Source organism: Rhinopithecus roxellana, chromosome 6, assembly GCF_007565055.1.
Source record: "Rhinopithecus roxellana isolate Shanxi Qingling chromosome 6, ASM756505v1, whole genome shotgun sequence".
NCBI classification, from domain to species: Eukaryota; Metazoa; Chordata; class Mammalia; order Primates; family Cercopithecidae; genus Rhinopithecus; species Rhinopithecus roxellana.
This window is the reverse complement of record NC_044554.1, coordinates 30,373,513-30,395,055: the sequence shown is the minus strand read 5'-3', so window position 1 is coordinate 30,395,055 and position 21,543 is coordinate 30,373,513. Positions and strand designations below refer to the sequence as shown.

The following is a 21,543-nucleotide window of genomic DNA, read 5'->3' as shown; positions in this document are numbered from 1 at the left end:
GGTTAAATTACTTTAGTCAAAAGAAAAATAATGAAAAGGGATGTGTTATTGATGAACAGATTCATGTGCACTTAGTGATACACTAGCTTCCAAAATCTGCTTATTGAGCAGATACTTATTCAAGGCCCCACACTCACCTGCAGGGCGGACGGGGACGGTTCACCACACATGAGGGAAATTTGGAAATTAGTTGAAGAGGATTGTGGGAACTGTGAATTGAGACTGTTCATCTCAATGGGAGTTAATAGCGTTTGTGGTTGACTAAGGGCATCCTTTACAGAAGTGGACCTCGTGTGCACACCTCACTGGGAGAGGGAAAGACCCGCCAGGAGGTGCACATCTGGCCTTCCACGCTCAGTGGCCTGAGGATGTTTCCGTGGAGCACCACTGTCCACAGGCCCTCTAAAAGGAGGACAGACTGGCTTGTTGTTTGTATCTTTGTATTTGTGTTAGGCTGGGTTCTGAAAATACAGTGGTGCCAAGACAGAAGAGAAACTTTTTGGATGCTGATGTGCAATGAAAGCTCTTCAGTAGCAGCTTCTCCAAAGTCAGTGGATTTCATACAAGATCATCGCATTCATTCACTAGCAAGAGAGCTAGGAAGCCCTGTGAAGCTGGTGTTTTAAAATATTCTGTTAAACATGTATTTCATGGTAGAATGAAAGATTCATGTGAATTTTAAGATAGAGTGATATTTCAAGGAAAATTTAACTCTGTCACAGCTTAGGCTGGATCCCCAAGTCTGTCCCCCGATCCAAAGGACTCCTCCACCCTCTGATGAAAGTTACATTTTGGTGGGAATTTTGGAGAAGTGCCACCTCTGGTGTCATCGGTTATCAAAGGTATGGTGGAGTTTTCAAGCAACCTTGATTTACTTCATTTTGACAGAAATAAGCATAGGTGGTTTAACATTTAAATACTATCTTAGGAATTTCATAGATACTAGAAACTCTTGATAGTAGTATTAACATGAATAGGAGCAAATGCTTACCGTGTGTCAGGGGCTCTGCTAAGCATTTTATTTTCATAACTCACTTATTCCTCACAGCCACCTTATACAACAGGTACTACAGTATTATCTCTAGTACAGATGATGAAGTATGGGCACAGAAGTTAAGGAATCTGACCAGGCTCACACTGCCAGTGACTTGTGGAGCCAGAACTGTGAAGTTCCACAGGCATCCCACTCATTTCTATATTAGCTGTTTGAAATTTGTCACTGTGTACTGTCGATCAGCGCCTCTTGAATCGTTTCTTTAGTAAAATTTTTTTTGTGGGATAACCCAGAACCCACATAGACATAACTGGGAAAAAAAAGTGCACTGAGTAATACTTACCTTGTTGCATTCTATGAGCTCTTTTTTTTTCTATTTGATTTTTTAAAAAAGTTCCAGTTCCCTTTAACTAAGTTGGTTTCATGATCTACACAATAATGAATTGCAGCCCTCAGTTTAAAAAGCATGTGTGGTGTAGATGATCGTGATCAAATGCAATACTGTTTTTTCTTGTCTTAAAGTGAATGAAAATACTTGGAAACAAAATACACGCAAGTACCAATCTAGACCGCTGAGTAAGCATGATTTAATCTAGGTAATTGAATAAAACCATTGTGCTGAAACTAAGAACTGAAATTCAGTCCTCAGCAGTTAAAACTAGTTTATTTGGACAAACTGGGCAGTCTTTATAACACCTGTTAAATATAATGTGATTGTGATTTTCTGTAAGTTTTCAGGTTTTCTGCAGCGATTTATACCAGTGTGGCTTGTGGCATCTTACCTGGAAGTCATATAGTAAAATAGGAAGAATATAGATGTTGACTTAATTAAGATTCATTTCTGAATTGAGCAATATTTAAGGCATTTAGTGCTTGAGTGTGGATTTTTTAGGATTTAAAAGGACCCTCCTGTATTGCTTATTCAGGTATCAACTCTAAGAGAAAAATAATTGTTTTCTAATTCCTAAGATGTTCATAGAAGAAAATTCTGTACTTCTACTTAATGATATCTGAGAATTCTCATAATTATAAAATGTGTGTATTTGAAGGAATGAATTAGCATGTGTGTGTATTTTATTTTATATATATTTTTTGAGATGGAGTCTCATTCTGTCACCTAGGCTGGAGTACAGTGGCGCAATCTCGGCTCACTGCAACCTCCACCTCCCGGTTCAAGTGATTCTTCTGTCTCAGCCTCCCAAGTGGCTGTGACTACAGGTGTGCACCACCACACCAGGCAAATTTTTGTATTTTTAGTAGAGACGGGGGTTTCACCATGTTGGCCAGGCTGGTCTTGAACTCCTGACCTCAAGTAATCCACCCACCTCGGCCTCCCATAGTTGTGGGATTACAGGCGTGAGCCACCGCGCCTGGCTGCATGTGTGTGTATTTATATAATTAGAAGGACAAAGATTGATCACAATGAGAAGGCTGCTATATCTATTTAGTAAAACTTTGAGGCTCTACTAATTTATTCTTTATAGGAGTTTTGAGAAGTCGGTATTTTGGTGTTTAATTCCTACTCCCAGCTTTATTAAGGTATAATTGACAAATAAAACATGTAGCATACAACCTGATGTTTTGATATATGTACGCTGCACATCGTGAAATGATTATGTCAAGTTAATTATATCCATCACCTCACAAACTTAACATTTTTTTGTGGTAAGAACTTTTTTTTTTTTTTTTTTTTTTTTTTTTTTTTTTTTTTGAGACCGAGTCTCGCCGTCGCCCGGGCTGGAGTACAGTGGCCGGATCTCAGCTCACTGCAAGCTCCGCCTCCTGGGTTTACGCCATTCTCCTGCCTCAGCCTCCCGAGTAGCTGGGTCTACAGGCACCCGCCACCTCGCCTGGCTAGCTTTTTTTTGTATTTTTTAGTAGAGACGGGGTTTCACCACGTTAGCCAGGATGGTCTCGAACTCCTGACCTCGTGATCCGCCTGTCTCAGCCTCCCAAAGTGCTGGGATTACAGGCTTGAGCCACTGCGCCCGGCCAGTAAGAACTTTTAAGATGTACTATAAGCAGTTTTTTCTCTCTTTTTGTTTTGCTTTTAAGCAATTTTCAGTTTTCAAAATACAGTACATTATTATTAACTGGAGTCACCATGCTGGGTGCTGGACCTCCTGAGCTTATTCCTCCTATCCAACTGAAACTTTGCACCTTTGACCAGTGTCTCCCCATCCCCCTCATCGGTGCTTAATGTTTTAAGGAAAACTTAAAAATGAATGAACAGAATTAGGATTGGCCTTATGGAAGGAGCCAATGTTCCTTCTAAGAGAATCTGAATAGCAGTGCTGGCTGGTTTGGAGTCTGTCTGTCTTCTCTGTAGTGATTGGTGTGGTATTTTCTCGTTGCCATCTGGTGGTGATCTGATTGGAGGTCATCTTGTTGAGGTTGCCAGGGGGACTCATTTTAGAGGGCAGTGGAAAGCATGAACACACCTGGGCGGAACATGGTCATCTTTATACCAGACTTTGACTCTAAGGTTGCATGCAGCCAGCTGAGAGGCATGCACAGAAGGTCTATTGTGAGACTTCTGCTGTAAGTAAGTATCATTAGTTGTACTTTGTTTTTGTTTGTTTTTTGTATGTGAGACAGGGTCTTGCCCTGTACCTCAGGATGGAATGTGGTCACATGATCACAGTCCACAGCAGCCTGGAACTCCTGGCCCCAAGTCCTCCTCCTCCCTCAGCCTCCCGAGTTGTACCTTATTTTTGAATAAGGTACGTGGTTTTGGAAGACATGATGTTTGTCATGTCTGTTCATTTGCAAGTTTGTTGTAATTATGCTTGTATACTGGCTTTAGAATTTAGAAGGAAAATTCATGTCTCACTCCTACCCGTCATTGTATCATGGTGAATGGGGTAATAAGTCATCACGTTCTCTGAGTCAGTCCTGAGGGTCCTCTTGTGACAGTGATGTTGGGAGAGGCAGGTATCTGGTGATTTCTGCTAGTGACAGAGTCCACCATCCTCCTCCCACTGTCGTTTTGAGCAAGTCATTTCTGTTTCTACTTGGCTGCAGCCAGGTTTCATTGCTTTCTACTCGTTCGGAGCTATGTTCTTGAAGGCCGTGTCTCCTGGCAGTTACCAGTCAATGACTTTTTCATAATAGACCTTTTCCTTGATTTATCTTCAACCTTAACACTGTTGAACTAGAAGTTTCGTGGATGAGCCTCTTTTGGCTTGCCTTCTGGCCTCCTGGTTCTCGTACTTACATATTCTGTCTCTTGCAAGTATTCTCTCTCCTTTTTTGGGAGGGGTGGGAGGCAAGGGACTACTTTGCCCTCGTCCTTTAAGAACAAAGTTCTAGTCCTCATCTCTATTAAGTTCTTCACGCTTTGAAGATTTTGCGCTGTTGTTTGCACTGATGCTAACAATTTTACTTTTTTGTCAGTTACTAAATTTATTCCTTCAGGTGTGATTTCCTTTGGGCTACAATTTTTAAACTGCCAGCCTTTAAAAACAAAAATCACATTCAACTTATCTAAAATTAAGCTCTTCATCTTCTTTCTAGTTTCAGGCTTCTTCTCGTAACTTCTCTATTTCTGTTAATCCTCACTTTCTTATATAGAGTTCTTGCTCTCTATCTCCCTTTACTCCTGGGGTTTTGCCAGCATGAGAATTTTTAAACTGAGTGTTCAATTTAGTGATATAAAGAATTTCATATAAATACATTATATGTCTGGATGATCATCCTGTAACCTAGAACTGCCATGATATTTCGTACTTGTGAGTTCATATTTATTTACAATTATATTGTTGCCGGATGATTACCTAAGACAGAGGCTGTAATTGCTTGAGATCCTGTAGGCCACATATGGCTCCAAGATGTTCTTCTAGCTTTTACAGTACAGCTTTTTTGCTTTTTTTAATCATAAAAAGTGTCAAAAGTGTAGCACACATGTCCATTCCTGAGAATTCCACATGCTAACATATGCAGACATCTTCCTATTTAAGATCTAGTAGTTGTAGACTTCATATGTAACTACTATAATTTCAAGGTGTTGATGAGCATAAATGATACTGGCAATATCTAGCATGGAATAATGAAAATCTTTGTGATTTCTTGCTGACAAAGTTAGACACTTTGTTAAAAGTACTGCATCTGTTGCCTGCATTCATCATCAAAGGAATTGTCAAATTTCCATCAAATGTTAGTGAAAATAAAGTTGTAATTTTTTGCCCCATTTACATTGAGAAGCCCCCTGAAATCCACCCATGGACCCCACTGTAGTCTCACTTCCACCCGTCTCCCGCACTGTTTTCTCCTTCCCCCGTGGGTAACCATTTTTATTAGTGTTCAGTTTAGCCTCCCAATTTTTCTTCTGGAAAAGAAAAATATATCTACACTTACATGTTAGTATTTACTCCCATCACACACAAAAGGTACCTGTTTTCAGTTAAGTATCCGCTAAGAATTTACTTTCTTATCAGTATGTGGAGCTCCTTTCTTTTTTTCTTAACAGTTCCTGTCATTGCGCAGTGTTCATTGTCCTAACTTAGCCTTCCTGTCCCCTACTGATGGATTTGGGGTTGATTTCAAGTCTTTTGCAGTGACAAAACTTGAATTTACCACTTCTTGTGGTTTTGGCTGGCACATTTTGGGAATAGATTCCTGGAAGTGGATTGCTAGGTCAAAGGGTAAAAGCATCTGTCATGTTATTAGATCTGGCAAATTCCTATTCTTACCATGGAACATTTCTTGAGCGATAGCTGTCTTGTTTTGAATTTTGTTTTGAATTTTGTTTTTTTTTTTTTTTTTGAGATGGAGTCTCGCTCTGTCACCCAGGCTGGAGTGCGGTGGGGCCATCTCTGCTCACTGCAGCCTCCACCTCCAGGGTTCCAGCAATTCTGCCTCAGCCTCCCGGGTAACTGGAATTACAGGCACACACCACCACACCTGACTTATTTTTATATTTTTAGTAGAGATGGGGTTTCACCATGTTGGCCAGGCTGGTCTCAAACTCCTGGCCTCAGGTGATCTGCCTGCCTCAGCCTTCTAAAGTGCTAGGATTACAGGCCACCATGCCTGGCCTAGTTTTGAATTTTGAAAGTAGTGTCTGTCAAGTTCTTGAATCCAGAAATAAATTGTTGGAAGTTTGAAAGTATAAATTTGAGCCTTTGTCGTCCTGAATTCTTTCTTACCTGTGTCACCCCATCCGGTCTGACCAGTCACCACGATAACTGCTTTGTGTCGCCTGTGTCTTGGGCCTCTCTCTTTCCATTGCTGTTGGTCTAAGTTGAGCCTTTATCTCAGTGTCACCTGTCTTCTCCGAATCCCTCCATAACTCTGTCACCCTCACGGAATAAAGGCCTTGCATCCTCTTCCCAGTGACCCAGCCGCCACCTCTCATGACTTGCCCAAATCCTTCACCGGGCTGCTGTGATCGGTTTTCTGCCTCATGCTTGTCTTCCCTTGGATATCAGCCTCCCTGTACCTCTACTGCTATTCAAATCCTGCTCATCCTCTGAGAAACGCTCAAAGCACACATTCTGTAAAGACTTCCTGATTCTTGTAGCCTGAAATGACTTCTTTCCCTTATTAACTTGTATTGCCATTTTTGTCTGTAACTTTAATGTGGCAGCACATCATGCATGCCATATGACATCTCTTCCAATACCTGCAAGCAAAACTTTGACATTTGTGTTTTCACCTGTTGATATATTACTGCAGGAGAGTATAAATCCCTCTATTGGTAATGTCTTACATAGCATTTCTTAAAGCTACCTTTCTGGTAGAATACTCGGTAATTCTGCTTTTAGTGCTGATGCCAAGACCCATATGTACACAGAACCTGGTCTGGTCGTCTTGCAGAGATGCATTCCTTTCTGTGAAGGAACTGAATTTGAACCATAAGATTTACAGCTAGCGTGCTTTGAGTCTGTTCTTTATTGTTGCTTAACAGCTTTATTGAGGTTTAATGCACATACTATAAAATTTGCTCATTTAAAATGTATAATTCAGTGATATTTAGGGAAGTTAGAGTTGTGTGGCCATCACTACAATGCAAGTTTAGAACATTTCCATCACCCACCCTGGAAAGATCCTTTGTGTCTCTTTGCCGTCACTCCCCATTCCCACCCTCCTCCCAACCCCGGGCAAGTACTAACCTACTTTGTCTCTATAGATTTGCCTATTCTGGACATTTCATGTAATAAATGGAGTCATATGATACGTGGTCTTTTGCATCTGGCATTCACTTAGTGTTAATGTTTTTGAGGTTCATCCATGCTGCATCAGTACTTGATTTTTTTTTTTTTTTTTTTTTTTTTTGCCAAATAGTCTGACTGCGTGGCATTATTACGTGGCTGCCTCACATTTTGCTTATCGTTTTACCTGTTGGTGGACATTTGGGTTGTTCCGCTTTGGGGCTATTATAAAGTGCTGTGAACATTCATGTACAAGTCTTTGGGTGGATATTTGATTTTTTTTGTTTGTTTTTTGGGGGTAGATATCTGGTAGAATTAATGGAGCATGTGACAGATCTATGTTGAGTGAATATGGACTTTTAATGCCCCAGATATTTAATTATTAGCTTTGAGTAACAACATGAACAAGGCAATGCAAGCATATGTGATAAATTCATGTCTTGAGAATTTGACTTGGAATTAGTTGTTTGAGAAGCAGAACCCACTTCTTATTTGGGTATGTGTTTATTTTATTTCTCTGACTTTAGAGCCAGTGAACTTAAAGGTTTAGAATGGCTTTAAGTAAGTAGAGCTAAAACTTAGCTACTGTCTCTAGGAAACTGTCTATTGGGGTGTTTGTTAATTGAAATTTTTTTATGCTGCTTGTCAATTTTAATTGTTTGAGGGTTTCCGTAGTTTTATATAGAAAGGGATGGCATAAATCTTCTAAGTAAGTACAAGTTTCTCAAGCCTTGAATTTCAGTAGCGAACTCATCTAGTCTTATCTAATTAGTAAATGTCCTTCTTGGTAGATGTCCAAATACTAAATGCCCAAGTTCTTGGTCTGTATTTACGAGATATTAGTCCCTGTCCTGGCATCTTTAGTTAAAAATTTGTCTTGATTAAAAAATGTAGAATAATATAACATTCAAATAGTAACCAGTGAAGATCCAAACAAAGTAGAGCTTTAAATAGCTTTGGGAGTGTAAATGTAAGTAAAAGTCAAGCTCATGAATTTGCTAGTTCTTCCCTGACCTATTCGTTGGCAGCAGTTTGGACCTGTCTTTACATATTCATATCATGAAGCTTTCACCTGTCTTTTTGCGTGCTTCCTTTTGAAGCCAGGTTGTAATGTCAGATGCAGGAGTAACTCTTGGTAGCACACTTCTTAAGGAGGTGGAATGAGAAACGCCTGCCTTCTAAGGAAACAGCATGGGTAACACCTCTGAGCCTGGGCTTCCTCGTTTGTGAAATGTAGCTTGTACATGCAGAGAATATATTTACTGTGAGGAGTAAATCAGTGAAAGCATTAAAGCTGTTGCACAGAGTCTAGCATAACAGCCCACAGTAAATATTAGTTCTTTCTTTATATAGTTAATAAGCTGACATGGAACAGTTGTACTCAGTGGACATTCTGGAGGTGCCATGGGTGTGGGTAAATAAAACGCAGCGTATAGAAAAAGGTCCCTGCAGTTCATTCAGTTAACAGAGTGAGTGCCTGTTTGTGTTTTAGAAATTGTGGGGCAGCAATATGGAGGATGGATCGGAGGGGATGAGACCAGTGAAGACCCTTTAGTTAGTGAGCCAGATGGGAGGTAATAATGCCTAGACTCTGGCAGTTGGGAGTGTAAAGAGAAGGAAGATAAGGAGATAGAATTCATAGAACTGATTTTTCATTGGGGGTAAGAATAGAGAGGAATCAAAGCTGATGGGAAATGCAGAAGGGGGAGTGAGTTTGAAGGGAGAGAGACCAGTCGAGAGGCTAAGCGTGACCCTCAGTTGAAAGTCTTGTTAGAAGGAATGGGGAGGAAAAGTGAGATTGCACGCAACATGAGGAAAATAGATAGGATTAGATGTTTGGGCAGTTAGAAGAGAGGGTGGTGCTTTCGAAACTCCTAGGATTCCAATCTGGGCAGCCGAGGCTCGTGACAACTAAGTTGGGAAGAAAGGCAGGGAGAGAGGAGTTCAGTGTTGAACATGTGAGTCTGTGGCCTTTGGAAGATCCAGTGGAAGGAGGAGGAAGAGCTGGAGTGAGGAACAGGTTGGAGTTGTCGTCGAGGGTTGGGCAAAGTAGAAGGTGCCACCACAGATCTGGTGGCTTGTTGCTGGTTTTTTACTCCTGAAATTATTAACTTGAAACTGTAGAAATGTATTATTAAAATCCTCAACAGAGCTTTTCGTAACATGTGTATATAGCCTAAAGCTTCAGTTGTCTTGCCTAGGCAGTTTTACCTAATCTTGGCTGTACACTTAAAACTCAGGTTGGCTGTATTAGCCTCTTTCTTTTTCAGGCATTCCATTCATTTAAAACTTAAAGAGAATTTAATAATTTCTTATGGAATTCAAAGATTTCTGAGCTTGAGCTTTCCAGTCTCAGTTCTGAGAGGCATAGAATATCCTTTCACCTGCTAAATTGTTCCACAATGTTTTAATTGCCTGCCCCCCCCAAATGCTTTTGCTTTTCTATTTTTACTTATGTTATATAGTAACATATAACATAGGTTTGCTGAGTTTTTTGTTAGCTTTTTATTATGGAAAGTAGAAACTTCAGTGTACCTATCTCTCAGCTTTTTTTTCTCTGCAAAATTTTAAAGTAAATCCCAGCCATTATGTCATTTCAATCTCAAAAATATGTATCTCCAGCTAGTATTTTTTTTTTAACATAAGTACAATGAAACCACAGTAGCCACTGTAAGCAGATAAGTGTGTGTGGGTCACTACGGTGCCTTCCATTCGTGTTGGGGAGAGCTAACCTCTCTTTTCATAGAAGTACTCTCTTAAAATTAATCTTAGATATAAAAATGATATACTGTATCTATTCCTTTGTCACTTTTTTTTTTTTTTCACTCAAGACTCCTGGGAGATCGAGACCATCCTGGCTAACACGGTGAAACCCCGTCTCTACTAATAAATACAAAAAACTAGCCGGGCGTGGTGGCGGGCGCCTGTAGTCCCAGCTACTCAGGAGGCTGAGGCAGGAGAATGGCATGAACCCGGGAGGTGGAGCTTGCAGTGAGCTGAGATCTGGCCACTGCACTCCAGCCTGGGCGACAGAGCGAGACTCCGTCTCAAAAAAAAAAAAAAAAAAAAAAAAGACTCCTGAAATTCACCTGTGTTGCAGCCTGTAGCTGAAGTTGGCTCATTTTGTGTGGTCTGTTGTGTGACCGTCCTGCTTAGTTGTGAATTCTCCTGTTGGTGGACATGTGGGTTGTTTCCAGGTTGGTTTGTTTTGCTCTTATAAACAGTGCAGCAAATGCATGTGTTTGCGTATTTTCTGGCATTCATATATGAGTTTCTCTAAGTCTAAATTATTTTACTGTCAGTTTCATATCTCATGTGCCACACTGCAAGTAAAAGCTTAAAATTCTTGAAGTTTTAAGAAGTTATATTCTGCTCTACTGTATATTTAGGAGTTGTCAAAGGAGTAGTAGATTAGGAGAATACATAAGGCGTAATTGGTTAGATAGGTGTTGAAGAAATGCTTGGCCCTGTCCAATCTCGGGGCCGTGGCTGAATCTTGCAAAGCAGAAGCCCTTCCCTCCTGACGCTGGAGGTTTGAATCCCCAGTGGCTCTCCCTGTGGTCACAGACTGACACAGGCCATCAAGTCATCTTTCTGTCTTCTGCACTAACAAACACCATCAGCTGCCTGCTACATCCTCTGATTGGGACTCCCCACTCCACTCCCCTCACTTCTTTACCCACCTCAGTTCTTCCTGGACCTCTCTAGAGTCCTCATCCATGAATGCGAAATTCCTCCATAGCCGCTTCTCACACTGCTTCAACCCCATTGCTCTTCCATAAAGACCAAGGCTCCTAAAGCCCTCTCCCGGTGTGGCTGTTCCTGTCCTCCGCCATCCTGCAGGTCTGCAGGCTGCAGACGGGGGTCCGCCTCCTCCTCATGTGGGTTGACAGCCATTGACCCAGAGAAAGACTCTGGAATTCCTCTGCACTAGCCATTTCTCTCCCTGCAGTGATCATCTGCTAACCACCAGAGTTCAGAAATTAATTGGATGCTTTGGCACAGCCCAGAACCTTCCTCTCCACTCCTGAAACCTATTATCAAAGGTGGTTGCAGGCCACCCCAGGCTTCAGCCTCATTTCCTTGAGCTGTGTTTTGTTCCAGTCGTTTGCAGGTGGCGTCCTGCTGAGCCTTCTCACCTGGACCGTGGAGCTCCCACAGTCCCCTTTGATTGAGAACCCTCTTCCCAGCCAGAGGCAGGAAGAGGATGAGGCATGTGAGCCTGGTTGGCATCATGCCCTTTCCAGCTTTCTTACTCCTTCACAGCCCACATGCTCAAGGTCGTCTGTCTTTTTGTCCCTCCCCACTCGTTCCAGTTAGATTTCTACTAAAGTAATAGTTAGCATTTTTGAAACAGTGTTGGCTTATTTCATCCTTACCACAAACCCATGAGGTGGGTTAAGAGAGATGAAAGAACTTAGAAGGTCACAGTTTTATGTAACCGCTGCTTTCTTCTCTTGGCTTCCAGGCTTGGGTTTCTTCTCTTTGTTTCTGGCTGTGACTTTGCAGTTACAAACTCTGGGGGTTCTCCATCATCCAGTCATTTTTTAAATGTTACTCGGGACTCAGTTTGCGCCGTCTCTCTGCCGTATTCCCCTGAGGAACTGTGGTTCCCAGGATCAGGTGGTGGACCCCAGAGATCAGCTGTCTAGGGCCACCTTCTCTTCTGTGCTGTGGCCCTGTGTGTCCAGCTGCCTGGGGTGATTCACAGGGACCTCAGGTTCACATGTCCAAGGGCAACTGCCCTCCTGCAGATCTGTTTCTCTCTGATGTTTCCTGTCTTGGTAGACAGCATCATAGTATCATATTTGTCAGATAGGTACATATAGGTATTTATCAATCACTCAAGTAAGCAAAAAGTAAATACTTATCAGGCTGCTTGTTGCAGTATTATAGTTGTTAAAAAGTAAATACTTGAAAGCTTTTTGTTGGGTACTATTATTGATGAATAACAGAATATGCGACTCACCAAAAAAATGAGGTGTATTTCATTAAGTGAAGTGAGGTATATCAGTTTTAAGTGAAAAAATTTGCCGAATCAGTGTGTGATTGATCCCCAAAGAGCTAGAAGTCAGTAGGGGTCAGCACAGATCTTTTTTTTTTTTTTTTCTTTTTAAACCCATGTTCCTTGAAATCCTGGAGTTTTCTTGAAACACACTACTGGTCTCAAGATATGTTCAGGAAAAAATATTTCATGGCCAAGTAAGTTTGAGGGAAGATGCTTTATACTGTTTTCTGATGGAAATTCATAAGGCATGTTCACTTATCAAGACCTCTGAAGTCTTGCAGCAAACAAAGTATTTAACTTCACTAAAGCTAGTAATTCCCCAATTCCCTTGATGTTCAGTTCAGTTGATGTTCCAATTAGTGTTTAGTGGTAGACTGTTGTAAGTGCTCTTTTTCAGAAGCCCTTTCAGTATGCATGGATGAAACTGAAATTACTAATATCAAAGAAGATATAGTTTTCAGGAGTTTTGCAGGTCATTTAGTTAGTTCACACTTCTGCTCCATGAAGGAATCTTATGCACCGTTAATCTTGAGAACCAGCCTGTTTGATTAGTTCCCAGTTGGAATTGTTAGGGCGCTTGTTACATATTGATTCTGTTGGCTTTCATCTTCCTTTGGAATAACAGTCTTCTCTGTGAGACAAGTTCTTAAGTATATATGACTGCCCTTCTCCTGTTAGACCTGTTTATTTTGACTGTTGTGTTCCATTATTTTCCAAGGGTTAGATGAAAGTGAAGTATAACTGGCGCGTGTGTGTGTCTGCGCGCGTCTGTGCGCGTGTGTGTCTGCGCGCGTGTGTGTCTGCGCGCGTGTGTGTCTGCGGTAAAAGCTCATGCGGGCTCTGGGAGCCAGCAGCTAGTGTGTGTGGAGGCAGAGCTGGCTCTGCCATTGCTTCTTGTCCTTGACTAATTGCATCTTGTGCCTTGGTTTCCTGTCAAGAAAATGATAATCCCTCTCTGAGGATTAGTGAGAGCTTATGAGCATGGTTTGGGCTGGCCGTCTAGAGAACACTGAAGCTGCGAGGGGCCCTGTGGCTGTCCCCCCTGTCAGCCTGCTTCACTCACTGGCCACCTGTGTGTCCAAGTCAGGAGGTGGCACATCTGCAGGGTACATGCCTGAAACTCGTGGACATTCATAACCACAGTTAGTAACTCCTGCGATGCCAAGGATCTCCTGTACCTGAGTACTTTTTACTTTTGAAAACTACCCGATTTCCTAAGTATATTTTGGGTTTTGTTTGTTTTTCATATCTTTAGGTTTGGGGACCTCCTAGGTTTTCTAGCTATGAGACGTGATTTATGAGGAAAATATTTTTACCCCTTACCTAAAAATCACTTGAACCTCTCTGACTTTTATGAAATCTGCTTAAGAGTGACATTCTTTGGTGGCCTGATTATAAGATGGTAGATATATAGTTTGTAAAGTAAAGTTCAACATTAACAGAGAAGCAAGTATTTTGTGGGCACCTGTATTCTATTTTATTTTCCCAGCAGTTTAACAATCAGTTCAGTTCAACAGACACTTGAGTGATGCATCAATAGATTAAGCATGGGCATTCAGCACGTGCACACGCACACACACTCACACACATACACCCACCCATCCCTACCCCTCTAAACTGGAAAGCTCCATTACCTGAGTCTCTTGCGTCCATTGGAGCAGGCTGGTAGATACACAGGTGACCCACCCAGATGCCCCTTCAAGGAAGGACTTGACTCCAGTGTTAGCACCATTGGGCCTCAGCTGCAGAGCTGCCTGGACCAGGCTGCGCCCTTCTCAGCCCGGTCGGGGTTAACGGCCTGCAGTGTGAGCCGGTGTGAGACCCTCTGGCAACAGTTGTTAGAGCTCCCTGCCGGGTTGATGCTGGCTTTATAGGGCCTACATCACAGTTCATCTTTTCTCTGCCCCATCTGCTTCCTCCTTGTCATCTCGTGGGTGCCCATCTCTAAGAAGCATCTTCCACCTAAGCCAGGTCTCAACATCTGCTCCAGAGACCCCTGTCTGGGACCTGCTCACAGGTCTCTGTTGCTGCCCAGCTTGCATGTGACCTATCTGTCCTTTAAGACATTTTCGTGATGTGTTTACTTCTAACATTTCCTTGTAGACTTTGTTTTAGGTTTCTTTGCTGTATTAGTTATTAATATTTTAAGTACATAAGTGAGGCTGTTTAGGGGTTATTTAAAATGTAAGATTAGGTCATCCTCTTTAAACCTGCCCACTTAAGTATGAATTTTTGAAAACCTCAGATCATCTATGCATGAATTTTAGATACTCAGGGGGAACAACTAGAAAAAAGGAAATGGATAGAGAAGAATAAATCACATAGCAGCAGGAATAGAAGATTTTGCTAATTTTTCAGCATATTCGGAATATAAACTGAGGTGTGATGTGGCATAAAGTTCCTGTGTGTAGACCTGGACGCAAAAGTGTACAGCAAGTAAACTTGACAGTGTGACATGAAAAGTTGTATTTGATCTCATAGATTATCAGTGAGTTTTAACAGAGTGAGATTCATAATTGGAATCAGAAATGTAATACAAAGGATAGAGAATATGTAAAGAACATATTTGATGTGCTTATGCTGAGATAGGAGAATGGAGGTGTTATAAAAAATCCACACTGACCATTTTATTTGGTATATTTTAACTTTGCTAGAGGATTGCTGGTATCTTGACTTTATCTTTCAAATTGTCCTGATCGTTGCAGAGTTTATCTTAGTTTTTCAAAAGTCAGGCTTTTAAAAAAAAAAAAAAGTGGGCTTTCTTAAATTTCAAAATATTTGAGTAGATTTAATGCTGATACAATTAGGACTGACTTACTAACTCTTTAAAGCTATCGGCTCTTTTAATTGGAGATGTTGAGGTTTCCTCATTTAACAAATAGGCAATTGGTTGTTTTTCCCTATGACTTACAGTAGTTTCACTGTTTCGACACCCTGAAAATGGAAGAACCTAAAATTCAGACTAGACTGTATTAGTTTGTGGTCCTGCTACTTTGTAGCGTTAGAAGCTTGCCAAGTTTGATTGCTGCTTTGAGTTAGTTTCTTCATCTGAAGAGGAAGGGTCAGAACTATCATTAAGGTTAACCTCTAATTGCCAGTGATTATATTTGGCTCTTAAGAAGAAATGCTTTTGGTACACAAATGCATAGCACATAAAGTTTCTGATTTACAAGTGGGTTATGTGTCAGCATCTTAGAAAGAAGTATACTTGGCCGGGCACCCCATGGCTCACGCCTGTAATCCCAGCACTTTGGGAGGCTGAGGCAGGAGGATTGCTTGAGCTCAGGAGTTCAAGACCAGCCTGGGCAACATGGCGAAACACCATCTCTACCCCAAAAAATAAATAAATAAATAATAAAAATTAGCCAGGCATGGTTGTCCTAACCTGTAGTCCCAGCTATTGGAGAGGCTGAGGTGGGAGGATCACCTGAGCCCAGGGAGTTGAGGCTGCAGTGAGCCATGATCACGCCACTGCACTCCAGCCTGACAAGAGTGATACCCTCTTTAAAAATAAGTAAATGAATAAGCACGCTTTATTCCGTCAGTGTAGCATTATGAGCATGGACCATGTCTGTTTACCGTTAAGAGTAAATAATGCCTAGGATGGTGCCTGACATATGGTAGCTTCCTACTAAACATTAAAACTAAGTAGTCACTAAAATTCTGTAATTTTCATAAGCCTGTTTAAACACCGTGTTGGGATATGTATATATTTGCAATGACCAAAATAATGTAAAACATGACTAAATGAAACAGCAAGACATAAATTTTAGCCTAAAATCCAATATTTGAAGGAAAGAGTTTAGAAGAAACGAGATAGAATTTTGTAGAGATTCTAAAGAGGGATTTTGAGCAAGTTCAGATGCTTGATGATACCGGTATTTTATTCCTAAATCTTCTTAAGACATATAGCTTTTCAGTTCCCTAATTTATTCCTTCATTTATTTCTGTAAAATATTTATTGAGCAGCATGCCAGGCTCTGTATGAGGTTCTCACGAGCCTGTGGGGCTTGCACCCCAGTGAAGTGAGGGAGTTACAGTACAGAAACAAGTGCAGGATTATGGCCCGGAGTAAGTGTTAAGAAGGGAAAATCCCATTTAAAGGCAAACCTGAACATCTTCTGGGACTTCCTAGTAAGGCTCCTTTGAAAGTATGACTGGAAGGCAACTTGAAGAAGGGGAGGAACTCTCTAGAACTGTCTAAGCAGCAGCAGCAGCAGATGCAGAGATCCTCTGGTGGGGAAAGGAGACTGGCATGGCCAGGGAAGGGACATCCGTGGGCTGAACCTGAGGGGAGGGCGGGGGAGAGTTGAGGTTTTGTAAGAGGCAAATGAGAGAGAAAAGGATCTGATAGTGCCATATTAAGGATTTCCCTTCTTCAAACTCTGCCTTGGCTCCCTGTTGCTCTTAGGGTGACAGCCTATTCAGAATTAGGATGACACCGTCTTAGGATGACAGCGATTTTAGACAGCTGACTGCCATGTCAAGAATGATACAAGCAGACACAAGGTATTCCAATCTAGTTTAGACAATTAAAATAGTGGCCCGGGTAAGAGATGGTGATGATTACTAGAGGAGGAAGTGGAGATGAGCGAATGGATTTGAAGTGAAGTCCGTAGCACTTGAGTGTGAAAGGGTGAGGGCTGTGGCATCAGACTCATTCCCAGGTTTCTGACTTGTGGATACATGTGGTGTTGCCACTCACTGACACAGACAAGGCTGATGGAGAAAGGCATTTGGGGGGCAGAGTAGAACATTTTTTTTCAGTTGCTGATAGAAATTATAAGACAAGTAAAAGGAAAAGGAGTAAAAGAGCATCTAGAGAGGTATGAGAAAGATCATCCAAGATAGAATTAAAACTATGAGTTTGGGGAATTTCAGTGATTATTTCCCCTTAGGAAAAAATTAAGTGATGGGGAAAGTAGGGTAGGTCCAAACAGTTGATGCTATCAGATGGCACCACCAGTCCAAAACATGCTTATTATTAGTAAGTGTGCTATTGACCCTCCCAAAGTAGATGGTGAAAGGAAAGCACATGGAAACTACACACAGGAAACATTTCCAGAGTGGTTGCTGAGTTGTCAGTTTCTTAAAACTTAAGGGAGTCCTTGTGTTAGATACTTTTATATTCCACATTTGAACATACCAATTTGAATGGAAGACATAAAATACTTTCAGGATCAGGAATGGTGTTGTAGATTTATAAAATATTAAGACCCACAGCCTAGAATATAAATAAATTAATTAGAGAATAGCTTTCAGTGGTTCAGACTTACTCCTTAAGCATGACCTCACAGGGTCCCTAAATGTGCCTTAGATCACACAGAGCTCTGCAGTGCCATTGAGGATATAGGATGAGCTGAATTACTTGACAAGGTAACTCACACATAGATTTGCAGGCTTCAATAACCTAGCCTCATTGTTCCAGATCTCATTTACTTCCCAGTAACATTTGTTTTATGAAACCATTAAAATAATTTAGTGTTTCTTCATTTGCACTGGAAATACCTATTTAAAACCTTTGCGTTTTGATGTGATACACATAGATAGTCCTTAAATTATGTCTGTGATATTGTGCGTTGAGAAGTACTGGTTTGATACAATATTGAATACCTAAGTTACTTATGAGTCTAAGATGCTGAAGCATTGTATATTGTATTTGGCATTAGCTCCGTATACTTAGAAATAGTAGCCACTGCCATGTGTTAAGCATTTACTCTGTGTTAAGTATTTTCTTACACATTATCTTATTTAAACTCTACAACATCCATTTGAGGAAAGTAATTGGCCTCCATTTTGCAGACTAGGAAATTAAAGCTTAGAGAGGTTAAGAAATTCATCCAGTACTGCATGTACCTGCCTAGTAGGTGTGGCACTGAGCTTCAAACTCAGGTCTCTCTGAATTCGGAGTACATTTTAAATCTTGATAATTCTTGCCAGATTCCCTCCTTAGAAAGGGAGTGCTTATTTCCTTTCATTTTCAGCCTCACCAACATTTGCATTCTCGCTGAATTCTAAGAGAAAAGTTACTAAAAGTCCTAGGTAACCCGTGAGATTGAGTGATTTTTCCTATTTATTAGCTGTTTGTGTTCCTGGGAACTTCCTGAGCATATCCTTTGCCCTTTTTTCTTTGTGTTTGTCTTTCTAATTGTCATCTAGGTCAAATGATACATTTTTTTGGTAACTTTAGAAGGCAGAGAAAGGCAACAGAGTTAGTTGTGCTTGTGCAAATTTTTACCTAGCTTTTCTCTTGAGTGCTAATATCGTAATGATTTTGAACTAAATAAGCATATTTTTGTACACAGACCATATAATTAACATGAATGTGTTTCCACATAGAGAAATGGTCTCTGGATTAGATTGGGCCCTGCTAATGCCTGCAGACTGAGTGTTTCTGTCAGTGTGTCTCACCCTATTACAGTACCCCAGAGACAATCCACTAATTCTCTTTATTTCTTCCTCAGGTTTGCCTGCAATGAGATTTCATTCTCTACATTTAAAGGACATCCTTTCTGAGCTGCTGTGAATAAATTTGGAATGGTACTGTATATTTTCATCTAATGGAGAACTAGCTGTACTTTGAATAAGGATTGCTGCACTGGACGACTTTAGAACATCCCTCACAATGTCGTCAACCCGGAGTCAGAACCCCCACGGCCTGAAGCAGATTGGCCTGGACCAGATCTGGGACGACCTCAGAGCCGGCATCCAGCAGGTGTACACGCGGCAGAGCATGGCCAAGTCCAGATATATGGAGCTCTACACGTATCCTCCTGCCTAGCGCAGGTTGATTTGCTTAGAGTTTTGATTATTTACTAGTAAGACTTATGAATTATTAGAATTTTATATTGTTTTCTCCTCCCAGTTCATCATGTAAAATAGTTGCAGGGTTCATTTTTAGCCTTAAGTTTTTGAACAGAGTAGAACTGGTTCATTTTTAGTCAAATGCAGTGCTGGGCAGTACGGTCACCACTGAGCACACGTGGCTGTTTACATTTGAAATATTTTAAAGGTTCAGTTCCTTAGGCGCACTAGCTGTGTGTGGAGTAAATAAAACATTTCTGTCATTGTAGAAGGTTCCGTTGGGCAACTCTGGTCCAAAGCAAGGTCCTGAGGTTCTCAGCAGATTGTTTGTTTTACTGTCCATTTGTTTATATGTTGTCTATGACTGCTTTGTGTTATGAGAACAGAGTTAAGTAGTTGTATCAGGAACAGTTTTGTCCATGAAGCCTAAAATACTTACTACCTGCCCTTTTACAGGAAAAGTTCGTTGACCTGATCTAAAGGGATAGAACATCAAGCAAAAGTTTGCCTGTTATGGCCCTATTTTTTTTGTGTGTTTGAGACAGGGTCTTGGTCTGTCACCGAGGCTGGAGTGCAGTGGTGTGATCACAGCTCACTGCAACCTCAGCTGCCTGGGCTCAACCAGTCCTCCCATCTCAGCCTCCCAAGTAGCTGGGACCACAGACACGTGCCACCACACCTGGCCATTTTTTTTCATCGTTTATAGAGACAGAGTCTTGCTATGTTGCCCAGGCTCTGGCCCTATTTTCTAAAGTACAATATCTAAAAAGAATTTTATTCCCTTTATTTTTGGTCCATGATGTGCATGGGGGACTGTGCTGTGTGCTACAAAGGTGATGAAGGTGGAGGAGATGCAGTTCCCGCTATTCATGTGGTTGGAGATGCACCAGCTAATATGGAGGTTTTCTTGATTCCATACAAGTACGACATTGAAATTAGAGTTAAGCTTACTCAGGAGAGAGCAGATTGCCACTGTTTCTAGGACTTTAAAGTTGCTGATTCAACAGCTTCAGGTTTAAATTTTTAGAATATATCAGTTACTATCAAACTAGTTTTTGTGATATTCCAGTATGTTCTTACCTATGTTAATACTTCAGAATCCTAAAAAACAATTAAGTAGATATAAAACTATGTCAGTCTCGGAATTAGCATAAAATGTATTGTGTGTTTGCATATTTATATATGTATATACACTTACATATAGAATACTTTTAAAATAATAGCTTTATTGAGATGTAACTACGTACCATAAAATTCAACCTTTTAAAAAGTATACAGTGCGGTGGTTTTTAGTATATTTACAGAGGTTTGCACCTATCACCACTATCTAACTTTAGAACATTTTAATCACCCCAAAGCAACACCTTGTACCCATTAGCAGTCACTCCTCATGCCCTTGTCCCCCCAAGCGCTGGCAACCGTCATTTACTTTGTCTCTATGAATTTGCCCATTCTGTACATTTTGCATAAATGGAATCATATGATCTGCGGGCTGCCTATGTGGCTTCTTTGACCTTGCATGGTTGGAGGCGTCATCCTTGTAGCACGTATCACTGTGTACGTCGTTCCTTTTTATGACTCAGTTGTATAGCTAGTCTACATTTTGTTTGCCTATTGATCAATGATGGATATTTGGGTTTTTTCCACCTTTTGACTGTTACAAATACCACTGTAAACATGGTGTGAGAGTTTTTGAGTGGCTCTGTGACTTCTGGTCTCCAGGGTGTATACTCAGGAGTGGGATTGCAGGGTGCTGTGATGGGTAGGATGCTTTTAAAGAAGATAAGAGTCTTTGCCAACTGAGAGGCTATTATGCCACCCAACAGCATTCTGGCTTGCTAGGTATGGCATTTTCTTAATTCTTGTAAGAAAGCTGAAGGGTGGGGGTTCCACCGGTGAGGCAAGACACGAGTGGGATTTCTGATGTACAGAAAGCAGGAGAGCACTGCTCCAGAGCCCAAGGAGGTGTCACTGCTGATCTGTCTCTGGAGAATTTCTTTTTAAAATCCACCTTATTGAGATATAATTAATATGCCTTATAAGTCATGCCTTTTTTTTTTTTTTTTTTTTTTTTTTTTGAGGCAGAGTCTTGCTCTGTCACCCAGACTAAGTGCAGTGACACGATCTCAGCTCACTGCACCCTCTGCCTCCCAGGCTCAAACGATCCTCCCATCTCAGCCTTCAAGTGTTTGGGGCCACAGGCACACACCACCATGCCCAGCAAAATTTTATTTTATTTTATTTTTTTCCCCTAGAGACTGTCTCACCAAGTTACCCAGGCTGGTCTCAAACTTCTGGGCTCAAGCATTCCACCTGCCTCGGCCTTCCAGAGTGCTGGGATTACCGGCATGAGCCACCACGCCCAGCCTTGGGAATTTCTTAATGTGTTCTTTCTTACTAAATCAGGTTGGTCCTTTTTCTGATGGGTTATTTTTGCTCATAAGACAGTGAGACTTTGTATGCTAGCAGAAGTTACCGAATTCTTGTATTCTACAGATAATTAAATTTGTATAATTTATAGTTGTTCTGGTACCTGCAACTTTAATTTTTTTCAGGACTGCCACTCAAATTGGGTAGTTTTTCTT

The 21,543-nt window shown here is 41.1% G+C and overlaps 1 protein-coding gene across 2 annotated transcripts in view; it reads left to right on the top strand.

Moving 5' to 3' along the window:
- CUL1 (cullin 1) overlaps nt 1-21,543 on the top strand; it is a 103,287-nt gene that overhangs the window by 12,760 nt on the left and 68,984 nt on the right. For both annotated transcript variants that reach the window (XM_030932304.1, XM_030932303.1), the window contains exon 2: nt 18,619-18,919. In XM_030932304.1, the coding sequence (XP_030788164.1) occupies nt 18,780-18,919 (140 nt within the window). In that variant the 5' untranslated portion in view covers nt 18,619-18,779. The remainder of the gene's footprint in view (nt 1-18,618; nt 18,920-21,543) is intronic.